Below are 15,058 nucleotides of genomic sequence, written 5' to 3'. Positions count from 1 at the left end.
GTTTTTAATTGTATGAAATCAATAGCTCATTTTTTACAGGTACTGTTACTTAGATGATAGATCCATCTCAAGTTTTAGTAGTATGTGGAGGAAGGATAAGAGAGCTTCTAGTATTAGTAGCATGGTCCAAATTAATTAAAATATTTTAATCTAGTTAGTGTAAAATATTTGCATGTGACATTTGTGGATGAGTCTTGTAGAAGTTTACTGAATGCAAATGGATGAGTTTTTGTATGTAAAGGAAATTGGTCCCTCTACAGAGTAGTGGAATGGATAAATAGTATTCTGGCCTGGTGTCCAAACTGCTAAATGTGAAAATACTGGAAGAGACAGTTTATTGGAGGTAAGAAAAATGATACTTAGAAAAAGATATTTGGAAGAGAACTTTATAATGGTACTTCCCAAGGCTGGATTCAGTTTCTCCACTTTATAGCTGAACTAATTGTGCAGATTCCCTTTAGATTCTGTGGAGGGGAGTGAACCTTGCACTAGCATATGATTTGCAGTCTCTTCCCTCAATTCACTAACAGAAGCCTATGCACAAGTAACTCACGTGGAAATGTTTATTTTTATAGGAAATGAATGCTACTCTTATGATGCACAAGAAGTATTTACAAGGTGATTAAATAATGGTGTGTTTTAAAAGGTGTATTTGATAGAAGGACTTAACTAAAAGTTTGAAGTCTAGGCATTTATAAGTTAAGCTTGTGCATAAAAAAAACGGAGAGAGGATGAAGCCAGCACAATAACCAGTTTTTTTAAAGTTGTAGATATGTTTATTAAAGACTTATTTAGAATCAATATTGAAATCACAGAGAGAGAAAAATTTGTTTCCATCAGCTTGTCCAAGTGAAGTTCAGAAAAGAGGTCATATCACTCCAGAGGAGCAGTCTGTTTTCTCTGTTCCCATAGTTGTGTCTGGGAGTTACAGTTCTCATGGAAAGAACCAAGAGCATCTGTTTTGCTTCCATCCTCCTCATGCAGTAGTTGCTAATGTTGCTATTTAGGACAAATTTCAGTTACTGGCTTAGAATGAAAGAATTGACTGAGAAGTAAATAGTTTCCTGAACAGGTTTTATAACAAATGAGCTGTTGGTAAGCGTTCCTTTAACTGTTGGCAGCCAGTAAAAATACCCTTTTCCCTAATGCTTTAAATTGCTGCATATTCTATCCAAGACTTGTTGCCTTTCAAGTATGTGGCTAGACTTGCAGAGCTCCCAAAATTCTGCCTGCCGTTTTCTCTCCAGAGAACTACTGGGCAGGGTTTTCCAGTACTGTAAATGCTGAGCTAGGGTTAGAGGAAAATCCTTGATGTGAGTTTCAGTCAGAAGAAAAAGGTTTGGGGATTTATTTCTAGTCTGATGACACAGAATATCAGTTGGACATGATATCTAGAGAGAAATATGATGAAAGCACAAAATAACTTTTTCAGTTAAAATCAAGTGCATTTATTTGGATTTCCTTTGCAAAGGAAACTCATAAATATCTGCCAGGAAAATAAATATTTTAGCTCTGCTTCTTTTACAGGAAGTATCTTTTGACTTATATGGTAAATATTGAACTATTTTTAAAAAGTGTGTATAATTTGTTTTAATGACCAGCTACAATGAAGTCATTATGGGTTTTATTAAGTATGGATTTATAAATTAATTTATGGCTGCTGCTAGTTGTCCTGCTTGTCTGTTAATTAAATTATTTTTCAACAGTTGTTTAGGTCAAATGTCAAGCTCAAGAAATGTTGTTTCCAATTGGCTTCTGTATGGTGTGGAGAAATAAGCTGATCTTCTATGGTATTCATGTTTGACATCAAGTTCTTTAATTATAATGGTGACATAGTCCTAGTTTTCCCAATAAAACAACTAATTAGCTCCCTTTATATTGGATATTAAGCTTTTTACACTTTTACACTTCTTTTCCTGCACTGGAAAATTATTTGATGTAAGGAGATTCAGAATTTAAGGGACAATCAGGTGGAGGTACCAGAAAGTGTACCAGAAGGAGAAGTAGTCAGGTACAGGGATATACTGCAGCTTGCAGAATGAATACCAAGATGGGGTTTAGGGGAGGAGAAAGATAGATGGATAGATGGATAGATAGATAGATAGATGGATGGATGGATGGATGGATGGATGGATGGATGGAAGATGAAGGTAAAGAATGAGCAACCCAGTAGGAAATGTGAGTAGAGGGTGAAGGATGTCCAAAGGAGAGCAAGAAAGAAGCTGTCTGCTGCAGACTGAAGAAAAAGAGAATAAAAGACATTTCCTCTTAGGAGAGAAGTGTAATGATCCACACTAGTTTATGCATTTTTCCAAAGCAATAGGAGCTAATTAAAAAGCTTAATCAAGTGATGCGGAATTGTCTGTGTATTTTTTGTATTTTGTGTATGTATATGCAGTTTCAAACATTCCTCTTGCCACTCTTCTTAAATGTGTTTTCAAGATGTAGAATTATTTCTCCTGAGAAAATGTGCTATCTGAATTGCAGACTAGAGTGTTTGCAGGGTACGCGAGTTTTAACCATCTGTGTGGCTGTCAATACAGAAAATTAATGAATTGTCTGGACCCTTCTAGTATGCATGACCACCATATCTTTTTACTTCAGTTTTTTTCTGTTATAAAATCAAAGCCACATTACTGTTTTTGAGTCACTAAGCAGTTTAGTGTGGAGATGGCCAAGTTATCTCAGGTTTTGGAAGCTGCATGATATGCTGATTAAAAAAATAATCTGACTTTCTCCAAGACTGTGCTGATTCTGCATTGACCTTGCCTGCCACAAACTGGCAGGCTATAAACATCCTGGAAAAAAAACAAACAAAAACAACCTACTTAATGCAGGAGGTAGAAAGACTAGGGTGCTAGTAAGATAATTTGAAATTTTGAACAGCAGAACATTTCTGGCATTTACAGGGCTCATATATGTGGACAAGTATGAAAATGTAATTAGGGTTATATAGATAAGCTAATTTATTAGTAATTTCGCACTCACATTTCAACCACCCAAAGTTTAATGGCAATATTTACACAGTTTTCTACAAGCTATTAGAAGAATTTTGAATTTTAATGACCTTCGTTTAGAGTATTGGCTTTCCATTACTTGCAGAGGAATTTGGTAGACAGCATGTTTCTTTTATGTCTGGCATGCTCTGAAATCTTAAACAGAAAACAATGAGTGAAGGATAATAAAATACCAGACACTGGGGACTTGAGTAAAGCCCTCAAGGGCTTAAAGTGCTGGACAGCTGTGTGAAAGCACTTAGTGTGTTGGAGGGAGATTTTGCAAGAACCAGTAAGTTATAAATTTTAAAAGAATTAAAAGAAATAAAATAAGTAAAAAATATTCATTCATATATGCAGCTTTTGGAAAATGTTGACATGGGACTTACTTTTCTCATGCAATGCTTGACTACTATTTTTTGACTTTTCTCTTGAGTTTTCTTTTAGGGAATGTATGTTTAAATTCAGCAGTCACTTAAGATATGTGCAGCTTCATTTATATATTGCTTCATTAATGGTTATATACCTCTGTCATCAGTCAAGACAGTTTTTTTTAATGCTCAAAAGGTTCTGTAGAAGAGCCTTCAACACCAATCTCTACAACTGTTGAGCTTTGATTTTCGTAAATGTGCTTTTCCAACTTTTTTCATGTAAAGCTTGGCTTTGCATGTCTATAGTTAGACGAATATAAAAATATGTTTCAAAGAATCTGCTATTCAGCTAGTGAGTGATTTCACCAATCCTGTGTTCTCTCTGCTGCCTTCCCCACCAGACAGGTTTTCAACTGAACTTTTAACGCTTTAAGGGTTGAACCCTGTTCAATATTTATGCTAGTCATTTTATTCTTGTGCTTTATTTTTCTGTGGTACTATGATTTGATATTTTTACTGTGAACAAGCCTTTAACTTCTTTCAGCTTCATCAGATTTCCCATTTTAGAACTGAGTAATGTGTATGGAAAAAGCAAAGAACAGTCAAACAAAAATAAATAATCTGCTAAGAAAATAAATAATTCTTTGCTAAGTACATTTCTATTTTATTTGACATTTCTATTTGACATTTCTATTTTAACATAGATTGTTGAGTTTCCCACTTTGGTGCATTTGCCTTCCTTCTTTTTATTTTTAATGGGGGAAATTTGGTGTACTTATTTAGTTCAATGTGAACGAAACAGATGGCAATACAAAAGCTGATGTAAGAGGTGTATCCTGTTTTGGGCCTATTTAAGCAGAGATGCCATGTTGAATTTCAGCCTTTTTGTACAAAAGAAGCTCATGAGAGAAGTGAAGCACAAGAATGACATCCTGGTACCACTTGAAGACATGCTCTTATTGACTCCATGGATCTGGCAGTTTATTTCCAGTGTAACAATCAAGCATGAAAATATAGTTGAAGTGTAAGAAGTAAGACTTTTTTTTTTTTTTTTTTCCTTTTTTTCTCCTCTTCTTATATACAAGAACACTGGAACTATTTTGGGGCAGATGAGAATCTGGGTCCAGTAGCTGTGAGTATAAGAAGAGAGAAGCCAGAGGAAATCAAAGAAAATGGACCTCAGTACAACTACCGGATCATATTCAGAACCAGCGAGGTGAGCAGTTCAGGGGGGATAGTAAAAGAAAATAGAAGTGAGCAGGCAAAACCAGGTGGAATATGTGGTTTATGTGCTTTTCAGCACTGATAATAGATTTCTTCATAATCCAGGAACCTTCTGACAGAATTATGCTACATGTTTATCTGGCACAGAATATTTGTCAGTTACTCCATAACATCCAATACAGAGGAAATGCTGAAGATTGCTTTTTGGTTCAATCTTGAGAAACTTACAGGAGCTATATTAGCTAGATGCAAGCAAAGAGGAGGAAAATTGCTTTCTTGACTTTTATGTGTGGCAGTGGGTATACCTGAGAAATGTACTTTTTACTTTTAAATGCTCAGTAGTATAGAAGTACTATACTAATACTAATTTTCCAGGTAGTAGTTTCCTGTAAAACTTAAATCTGATGAATCATTTGAAATCGTTGGATTACTGTTATCAGTGAGTGACATTTTGCGTATTGGTGTTGGTCTCATGCTAACAGAAATTCCTCAATGTCCTTGATCTCTACTGAAAATTGGAGAAATAGTACGTTTAGCTCCATTGCTATTGCTAGTCAGTCTCAGTCATAATTCAATATATGTGCTGTTTTTCTTTTCTATGCATAGCTCATGACATTAAGAGGCTCCGTGCTGGAAGATGCTATCCCTTCTACTGCAAAGCATTGCACAGCCAGGGGACTTCCCCTAAAAGAAGTGCTGGAGTATGTGGTTCCTGAGCTGAATATCCATTGCCTAAGGCTGGCCTTCAACACTCCGAAAGTCACAGAACAACTTATGAAGCTTGATGAGCAAGGGGTAAGTGCAGAGTTACAGAATTAAATAAATTATCTTAATCTGCCAGATTATTGCCATGAGTTGAAAAATGATCTTTTAGCTTTACATGATTAGAGTCAGTCTGTTGAAATGCCTCATTTAAGCTAAAATTTGTCATCTGTAGGGAGAGTTACGTTGCATTTATTTCCCCCAGTTTTTGCAGAATATTGGGATGTATGAAATCAAGGTCATTTTTCTAGGTAGCCTGAAATTTTAGATTAATGTTATGGCAGTTGTTCATTTAAATTTCCTTTAAAAGAAACTACATTATTGTTTTTCAAAGATTGTGGGAAGGAGGGAGTTCTGTTTTTCTTATTGCTATTCTACGAAGAGGAGAAGTCTCCCATGGTGCTAAATGTTTCACTGTAATACTGCATTGGCTAAACCATGACCAGGGTGCTGCCTGTCTTGTTTTGTTTTGTTGGTGTTCTTTTTTTCTTTCCTCTGGAACAAACTACATGGCAAAATATTCTAAGGCTTTCTTCATATGAATAATTTTCAATGAGGTGATAGTCTCCTTGTCTTTTAAAGCTGGAACCGAGGCTCATCAGTGCTACAACTTAGACTTAGCAGAATGAAAGTCCATGACTGAAGTGAATTTTATGATTATAAACTTCAGTAGCGGCATTTTATAGCTGTGTGCATGCCTTAGTCCTCACTGGCAACCTCTCTTTCCATGCCTCTTGAGTGGATGGACCCAAGATGGGGACTGGGTCCTTCCCATTGTAGGAGAAGATCATGTTCATGACCACCTGATGAACATGAATGTCCATGTATATAAGTCAGTGTCAATGTCCAATATACATAATGTCTGTGGGACACAGTGAGATGCATCCTGTTACCGCTGTGAGGTTAAATTATCCTTAGTTCATATCCTGTATGTTATTAAGCTCCCATAGTATGGCTTTCTAATACTTCAACTTTTAAAAATCATTAAGGGCAAGTGACAGTTAAATTTTTATTATCTGCATCAAAGTATTTTCTGTTTTTGTGGTAATGAAACAGTTTGACACTTCTAGCCGAAGAAGATAAGTACACTCTGTACTAATTAGAAGCTGCATTTTTTCAATTCTAAGCTAACAAAAATTGGGTAGCAGCTGCTCTACTAATTAAGTACACAGAATGTTGATCACTTCTTCTTGCTGAGTGTCACACTGTTTCATTACAGCATGAACAGGTGCCTGTTTGATACAGCAGATAAAATGTTTCGTAAATTTAAGAGTTAAGATTATGTCACTTTAGCCTGACTTAGCCATTAAATTTCACTCAGGAATCCCTTCACTAAGCCAAATTTGTATGCATCAGTTTTCATTAGAATAAGATATCTTTTTATATTTGAGTGCGGTCTTAAAGCAGTTGCTTGTTTTCATATTTAAGAATTTACACTTCATTCAAATTTATCTGCCTTCAGCTTTAAGACTTCTGATATTTTTCTCTGCTACATCTTAAAAGTCATTTTGGTGTGAGATTTTTTTTCCAGCAAAGGTTTTTGTATGCAGTGATTATATCATCTGTTGGTCTTGTTTATGATAAACTAAACAGATTGCACTTTTCAAGTCTTTCACTGCAACATATTTTCTCTGCATTTCATATCACTCTTATGGCTGAGCTCTGTCTCTTCTACTCTTTCAATATCTGCATATGTCATTCAGTGTTAGAATGGGAATATTTTTCTTGCCCTAGTTTTGTACTGGTGGTGCATGTGAAAGTTGCTCATTCCTTACTTCCTCTTAGATTGCTAGAGTGGTAACATCTGCTGTTCATACATATGGTCCACATTGCTTGTCACCTAGCTGTTCTTTTATTTGATTTATTAAAATGCATTCATTTGAATGGTTCTGTGTTGAACAGCAATTCAATCATTTCCTAGGGCTGCACTAGCTTCTTCGCTAATCACTGTCTACTAATCTTTGTCTTGAATGCAGAGCTCATGGTAGGTTACTGTAAGTTTGCTTCCAAATATGATTTAAAAATTTGAATATTAGGGCAATTACTGATTTATTTCAGTTGAAGCTAATCTTTACAGCAATTCCTCATTCACAGAAATACTGAAAAATGTCACTTGGTTCTTAATATAATTCCTAGTTCATAATATAAACTTGCTGACTGAATAAATCCAGGATACACTTTTTGCTGTCTTGACTGGGTGCTAGATAAATACTTAAAGTGCACTTTTCCCACATATATGAATATGTAAATACTTTCAGATTATTAAAATGAAGATGCTACTTTAGTAGTTTTACCACAACAGAATTTGTGCTTCAACTTCTTTTTTAGCTTTTTCATGTAGTTAATACCCTTCTAAGGACTGCAGATTTATCAGAAGGAGGTCTAATAATGGGACTGCATGCCTTTCTCCAGATCTGCTCTTTTTGATTCAGAAATGCCAACTTGTGTTGTCCTTAAGGAAACTTTGTTTTTTTCCAAAAATTAGCAAATCTAAAAACACAGCTAGAAGGCATATCCTGCTCTTTGCATAGTCCTTGTTTAGTTTCTTAGGCTGACATTTTCAAAGCAATAAAACACAGTTGTTTGCTTGCTCATTAGTGCTGCAGATCCCATTTATATTTATGCCCTTGAAAATACTTCCTTCACCTAAAGTTGAAGCTTAAATAGTGCAAGTGTGCTGCATGGGAATAATTTTCTTTGTCCTAACTTCTTTAAGTGAAATTACTAGAAGCTATTGTAGTTAGCAGTACAGCTAAGGTGTTGGTTCCATGAAGCACTTGGATCCATCCTGTTTCTGTGGGACTGGAGAAGGCACATCTGAGCAGCAGATGCCTGAATGGTCCAAGACAAGACCTGCTGCTGATGGTGTGCAAAGTGATGGCAGTTGTTCCGTAGGAACAGCAGCAGTGCCACTTGTCACCACCCTTCCTTGCTCCCCTCCTCTCTCCTCCCTCACCACATGTCAGCAGGAGGCACTGGGACAGATTGCCAGGCTGGCCATGTCCCATCCCTCAAAGTATTAAAAGTCAGGTTGGATGTGGATTTGAGTAACCTGGTCTAGTAGAAAGAGTCCCTGCTGCCCACATCAGGACTTCAGGAACTACATGATCTTTAAGGTGCCTTCCAACCAAACCATTTCATGAATTTGTGCTGTATTTGAGTTTTGTTATAAGAAATTTGGACACGTTTAGAAGTTGCAAGTCAGTGTGTCAGATGATAAAATACGGGATATTCTGTATTGAGGGAAAAAGCAGCCTAGAACTGTTACTTATTATATATAATGACTTCTTCAGCAGGAGTAAACAAGGTTATTTTTACTCTTCTTTTTCCCTTCTTGTTTTCCTGCTGCTAATACTTTATCCCCATCATCATTTGTCCTTGGTAGTAAAGAATACAGTAAAGTAGCAATTTCCAGAGTTTTTAAATTTTAAAATTTATTTTCTTTAGAGACAGTAGGACCACTTCTGAGTGTGTTCTTTAAATTATGCCACCATAAATATAATAGGTTAAAATGAGTGAATTTCAGTTCCATTATGTGTCCGCATCATCCCAGCAAGTTCAAAATCCTTTTCCTCATGGCTTGGGATAGAATCTTCTGAGAGCAAATTACAGTATATTCAGATAACTTTGCTTCCAGAGCCCTTGCAAATAACTGTTTTCACTTCCCACTAACCTGTAGCCCAAACTTGTAAATCTCATGCCAGTTGTGATAGATTCTTACGATTTCATACTGGCATATCTGGTTTATTTGAAATAGAGCTTCTGCAAAAATTCATGTATGGGAGGAAAGATTATTTACTGGGCAATAAGGATGCATTTCTGCCAGTTGCATTTTATGCATACACTCCAAGGCTCTTCCCTGTGCTCCTTCTGAGTTCCTGCCTGTGAAATTGGTTTTGTTGGAGACAACAGTAAATGGCTGTGGATACTGCTTTCTTCCCTTCTGTACTGTAACTTGTCTATCTGTAGTCCAGATGTAAATGATGACAGTATACTCCTTTTGTGCGTGTGTGTATCAATTTGGAATTGGTAGGAACAGTTTGCTTTGAAGAATCACAATTATGGTTGGGTAAAAAATTACTTTATTTAAATCTTCAGCTTCTGCTGTATTAGGAACATCAGCTTCCAAATTAGAGGGAAAATGAAAATTAAAAGCACAAGTGTATTTGAAGATCTATGGTAGCAAATAGTACCTTCAAGGTATGACCAGCATTTTTCAGTTTAGCAGATTTTTTTGCTACTATCATCATATTTAAGTCAGGGAGGACCAACTGAATGTCATGGAGTTTTTCATGATTGCTAGCAGGTGAATGTGCTAAAAGGTGAATAATTTTTATCTTCTTTTTGAAATGAGAGAGAGTTAATTTTGTCACTTGTTTAAGAAACAAGCACATGATGTGCCCTACCCTTCTGCATGGAAGGCTTAGCATAGGATGGCAGTCATGGTGCCAGCCTGAGTGAGAGTCAAGTTCCTGGCATTACTCAGCCAGTGCTTCCCATGTGGTTCAGTGTTAGACATTCACTTGCAAGCTGCAGTGTTGTCCTCCTAGAAATAAGCAACATTCGTGTTTGTTTCCCTTCAGGCAGCATTTTGACATCTTCAGATTAAATCTGATCATTGAGGAAGTTACAATAGAAAACAATTAGAGTATTTGGAACAAGACTAACTTTTGAAATTAGAACCAATATTAGGTATTTTTTCATTCATGAACTATGGGTTTATGAAAACGTGGGAAGTGAATTAAGTGTATAAGTTTCTTCATCACTTGGTATGCACATAAAATTTTAATCTTTTTCCTTTTTCAGTTAAGTTACCAACTTAAAGTGGGTATCATGTACTGCAAAGCTGGGCAAAGCACAGAAGAGGAAATGTATAATAACGAATCAGCAGGTCCAGCCTTTGAGGAGTTTCTTCAGCTCTTGGGAGAGCGTGTTCGACTCAAGGGATTTGATAAGTACCGTGCTCAACTGGATACAAAAAGTAAGACTTTTTCATTATTTTTTCCCCCTTAAGTGAACCAAATGCTTGATATGGCTGCTAACTGTCTTTTTCAAGAGAGTTCTTAAAAATAGCATCTTCGCTGTAGGAAGGCAGTTGCTTAATATAAGTGAAAGCAGAGCACGTGTGTAATTTAACTGTACTCATATGGTCTCTCAACTCTGATAAGAATTGGAGTTTGGTACTCATTTGGTATGAAATTATCAATAAAGCCACAAGAAACCAGTAATTAAGAACAAACAGTTGGTATTGCAAATCTATCATCAGTGTGCTGTCGTAAGGCTAATCAATGCAGCTGGTTCGTATTTTTTTTTTTTTTTTTAAATGATGCACTTACAGACTGTCTCCAAAATGTTTCGTGAACCCATCTATGTCACTCCACCTTGAAAGGTTGATGTACTGCTTTTCTGATGTCTGTTGCATGCAGTTTTTCTTCTAGGCAGTTTTGTCTTAGTCATCCTGTCAAATGTATTCCTCCCTCTGTGCTTTTTCTTTTTTGAGTTATGGAAATTAAACTGGATTTGGCAGCTATGTTATCAGCTCTAACTGTAAAACATATTGCAACAAAATGCGGTGGTAAGATGATCTTGGGTGACCGTAACTATAAAAGAAACTCCCTGCATTTGGAATCAGTCACGTGAAATACCTGTTTATCAGCTAGCACATGCTGCATTCAATTTGTAGATCTGTTTAAATTACTTGGGGAAGTTTTGTCTTGTATTCCTTTTCTGTGAGTACTGGAGCTAACCAGTTCCTATGGAGATCTTTTGCTATTTTGTTCACTTGTAGCAAAGGGAATGAAATAAGGAGTTTGATTCATGAAAGCTGAAAAACATTCATCAGCTTTGGTGCAGCAGAAGCTGTGGTCTTGTCATGGGTCTCCTGGCACAAACAGAATACCTTGCTGTGCTTTAATCCTCCGTCATTCTATATTCTGTTCTTAATTCCTACAGCAATTGCATTGCCATCTCCTCAGTTCTTGACCAGCCTGATCATCAGTCCTCAGAGGGTTCTGAAGCCTCATTTGGTTTTAAACCTAAATTAATACCTATTTTGCACATATTTAACATTGAGCCTGCTTTTTTACACTTGCAATACTTATATTCCCTCTGTTGTAGCTCCTCCCTTGAGAGCATTTTATAGACACATAGAATAGTTTGGGTTGGAAGGGACCTGAGAGATCATCTCATTTCACCCCCCCAGCCATGGCCAGGAACACCTTCCACTAGAGCAGGTTGCTGAAAGATCCATCTTGACCTGGCCTTGAACACTTCCAGGGATGGGGCATCCATAGCTTCTCTGGGAAACCTGTTCCAGTTCTTCACAGTAAAGAATTTCTTCCCAATATCTAATATAGACGTGCCCTTCTTTAGTTTAAAATCATTCCCCCTTCTCCTATCACTACATGTCTTTGGGAAAAGTCCCTCACCAGCTCTCTTGTAGGAAATACATATAATTCTCAAGGTGAGTTTTCCTGTTGCACAGCTCTGAACTGTCATTTTATTGGTTATAAAGATAAGCTAGGTCAAAAATCAAATGGGTATGGAAAACAGAGAAGACATTTATTTAGCTTCTGGTTTTATATTGTGACTTTGTTATTTTCAGTTATTAAAGCAAGATCTTCTCTTCCCTTTCTTCTGGGTTAGTTAAGATGTGAAGAAAAGGAAAATGACCCATATTTTGGTTTTGGTCCATACACACTGGTTTCTAGTATGTGTAAATGCTGTATGATTGGGTTGATTCATCTGCTCAAATATACCAAAGAAAGCTGTAAATGTCTTCTAAGTACTTTTTTTTAAAATTGTCTTCTGAACAGCAGAATTTTCCAGGGATGTTTTGAATTCCTTCTTGTTGCTTCTGACTCAAGGATAGAATTTTGTCAGGCTTCGAGTTTATGTACTACAATGTAGTACCTGTTGAATGGAACCTTTAAGTTGACTGAATCTCTCCTGGTTTTGAGAGTTATCTTCTTGTAATGAAGATTTCTCCTCCATGCTGAGTGCTGGCATATCTTTTTCACATTGCCCAGTAGACCCACTCTTGCTCCATTCTGTATCTAAAAGTACAAAAGGTCTGTATGTGAGCACTTCAGTATGATCATAGAGGACAGGAAATCCTCTAAGTGAAAACTGCTGCTTTCTTGAAGGATTTCCTACATTTACTTTCAGTCAAGGTTTACAGCCTCACATATGTGGAACCTCATCAGCCAGAGCTGCTTAGGAACTCTTTAAGTTGTCTGAAATCTTTCAAGTTAGATTGCCTGCAGGATTACTGAAAAAACCACATATGTGAGCATACATGAGTTCTTAATGAGTAGGTTTAAACAGCAGCAAATGTGAACAATGGCAGCAGACATTTCTAATTGATCTTGATGGTGGTGTGTTCTCCTTTCTGCCAGTACGCTAAGCACAGATGGAAATGCTGAAAGAGAAGGTGCACAACACTCAGCTCTTTGGATAAATTTGCATTTGGAAACACTTAAAGCATATTCTGCACAGGAAATGGGGAAGAAAGCCACTTTGTGGGAGGAGAAGTGCTAAAGACCAGAGATGGTCACAAGAGCTGCATCTCAGGTTGGGGAATATGTGAAGAGCAGAGTACAGCCAGGCAATACATTTTCCATAGCTACCCTAAGTAATCAGTCAGTCCTTTTGCCTTGGCCTTAACACAGAGACCTGCAAAGGAGGGCGTTGTGGTTTTTTACTGGGACTTAGGTTTACAGGTTTTGTTGAAACAGCTAGGTCTACAGCTAGGATGTGAGCTGCTCCATCTTCCAGCTCTCTGCTCTTCTGTTGCTAGAGCCCTGTCTTGAAATAATTCTTGCAATCTCCCTACTCAGGAAATTTTCCTGCGCAAGAATTCTGTTCAGTGACAGGACAGTTGATTGCAAAGATGTGCTTAAAAACAAGTGTCTCTTCATTGACTTGTCAGAAAGGTCAGATCTATGTAGACTACTTTGCTAGTTTCTGTACCTTTGACAATACTTGGCAAGCTGTGAAAAGCATTTGTACATGGAAAGGTTTTTCTCTGCCTGGAGATGAAATGATTTGTATATGTACTATGGAAATATTCACAGTATTTTTAATTTACGCAAATTTAGAGAAGTAAAGTTGTTCTAGCAAAAAACAGGTTCAGAACAGTTATTCTTAGAAATTTTTAGAGTTGGGGTCCTAATTAGTAAGTGTCCATAACAGAGCCAATTCCTTAAAAGGAGGAATCTCATGCATACTATTAACTGGAAGCCTATTTAAGTGTATTTGATCCTTCAAGGGCTTTAGTTTTGGATCTCTGCCCATACCACTGTGAAAAAGAGATGCTACTTTTCAAGTTTTGTTTGTTTATTTCTAGAATTACCAGAGGGGAAACAGTCTATCGCCTGGCAGCCTGCAGACTTTGGATAGGAAATAGAGCTTGAAAATGTCACCTATCCCACAGTGACTAGGAAGCTTATGGGCATCACTTTAAAGTAATAAACATCACAGTGATCTTTCAAATTATAACTTCAGACATTTTACTTTATTTTCCAGTTGTAATGCATGCTTTATTTCCCTCCCCCTCACTTAGTCTTGCTTCTTGATATTTTAAATTGGTAAGTGGGATAAGCTTGATAATGCTAGGCTTGGTAACCAGGATTGTGTGTCCAACAGAGTGGTGGTGTGGTTGATGTGGAAAACAAGGGAAGTTGGTTAATATGAGTTGGGAATTTCATGGTTTATCAATTTGATAAGATTATAAACTAAGCTAATAAGGGTAGGTTTCTGATGTTTATATACTGCATGATTTTCTGATTAAGACACAAGAATATAAACCCATAAGCTATTAAATAGATAGTCTAGGGAATGAATGGACTTCAAATTGACATTTCATTTAGGGGTTGTCAAGAAATCACAATGTTTGTAATGAAATAATACAGATAGATTACCTTTTTATAACTTGCACTATCTATACTATAACATCTTTCCAACTTTGTGGAAATGATAGACTCACTCTTGGGGCTGAGACTTTTGTTGGGAGACCAACAAATCTTAAGGTGTTAAGTTGCTTAAGAAGCAGAAATAGGGATGGGGGAAAATTCTTCTGCATTTCTCTGTGTTTGTGTTACACATATACTTTTGTGTGATACAAAATAAGATTCTCTCTCATTTCTGTCTGAAAACAACTTTGGTATTGTAGAAGTTGATCGTGGGTGCTTGGTGTAATCCTTGTGTATAACAGAAGAGCAGTGTTGACAGCTGCTGACAAAGCAAAGGTAGAGGGAAGCAACATTAAGCTCTGAAAATATTTGTTCTTATGCTTTTTATTGTGAGCCTTACTGCAGGTTGTGGTAATGGTTGTCCTGCCTTATCAGTGTAATTTACTTTTCATTCTCCTACAATTCCTTGGAATGTTTTTCTTTGAAACAGGGAGTCAGATTTTCTACTCATAAGGGTTTTTATAGAATTTTCTAGCACAGAGGTTAAACTGCTGTAGAAGAAGGCTGACACAGTCCTGTGGATTCAGTCAGCAGTGTGCTGGTGGTGTCTGCCACAGTTTTGAGCACTACTGTTCTTAGGAAAAAAAACAACTTCAAATGTGAATCTGTAATCCTTGTGAATACAGCTGTGAATCACTGGAAGAACAGAAGACTAAGGTGGATTTTTAGAGGTGATTAATGATGGAAGGGATAAAGGATCAGCTACTTAGCTAAGTAGCCAGATCCGGTAATG

At 36.8% G+C, this 15,058-nt stretch overlaps 1 protein-coding gene across 7 annotated transcripts in view; it reads left to right on the top strand.

The window, feature by feature from the left end:
* The window catches only part of SIPA1L1 (signal induced proliferation associated 1 like 1), a 199,477-nt gene that overhangs the window by 133,610 nt on the left and 50,809 nt on the right, over nucleotides 1–15,058 (top strand). For all 7 annotated transcript variants that reach the window (XM_058842505.1, XM_058842487.1, XM_058842514.1 and 4 more), the window contains 3 exons: nucleotides 4,453–4,583; nucleotides 5,198–5,386; nucleotides 10,160–10,334. In XM_058842505.1, the coding sequence (XP_058698488.1) occupies nucleotides 4,453–4,583; nucleotides 5,198–5,386; nucleotides 10,160–10,334 (495 nt within the window). The remainder of the gene's footprint in view (nucleotides 1–4,452; nucleotides 4,584–5,197; nucleotides 5,387–10,159; nucleotides 10,335–15,058) is intronic.

The sequence above is a fragment of the Poecile atricapillus genome, chromosome 1 (genome assembly GCF_030490865.1).
Source record: "Poecile atricapillus isolate bPoeAtr1 chromosome 1, bPoeAtr1.hap1, whole genome shotgun sequence".
In the NCBI taxonomy this organism is placed as follows: Eukaryota; Metazoa; Chordata; class Aves; order Passeriformes; family Paridae; genus Poecile; species Poecile atricapillus.
The sequence above is the reverse complement of the archived record's forward strand: the minus strand, read 5'-3'. Positions and strand labels throughout refer to the sequence as shown.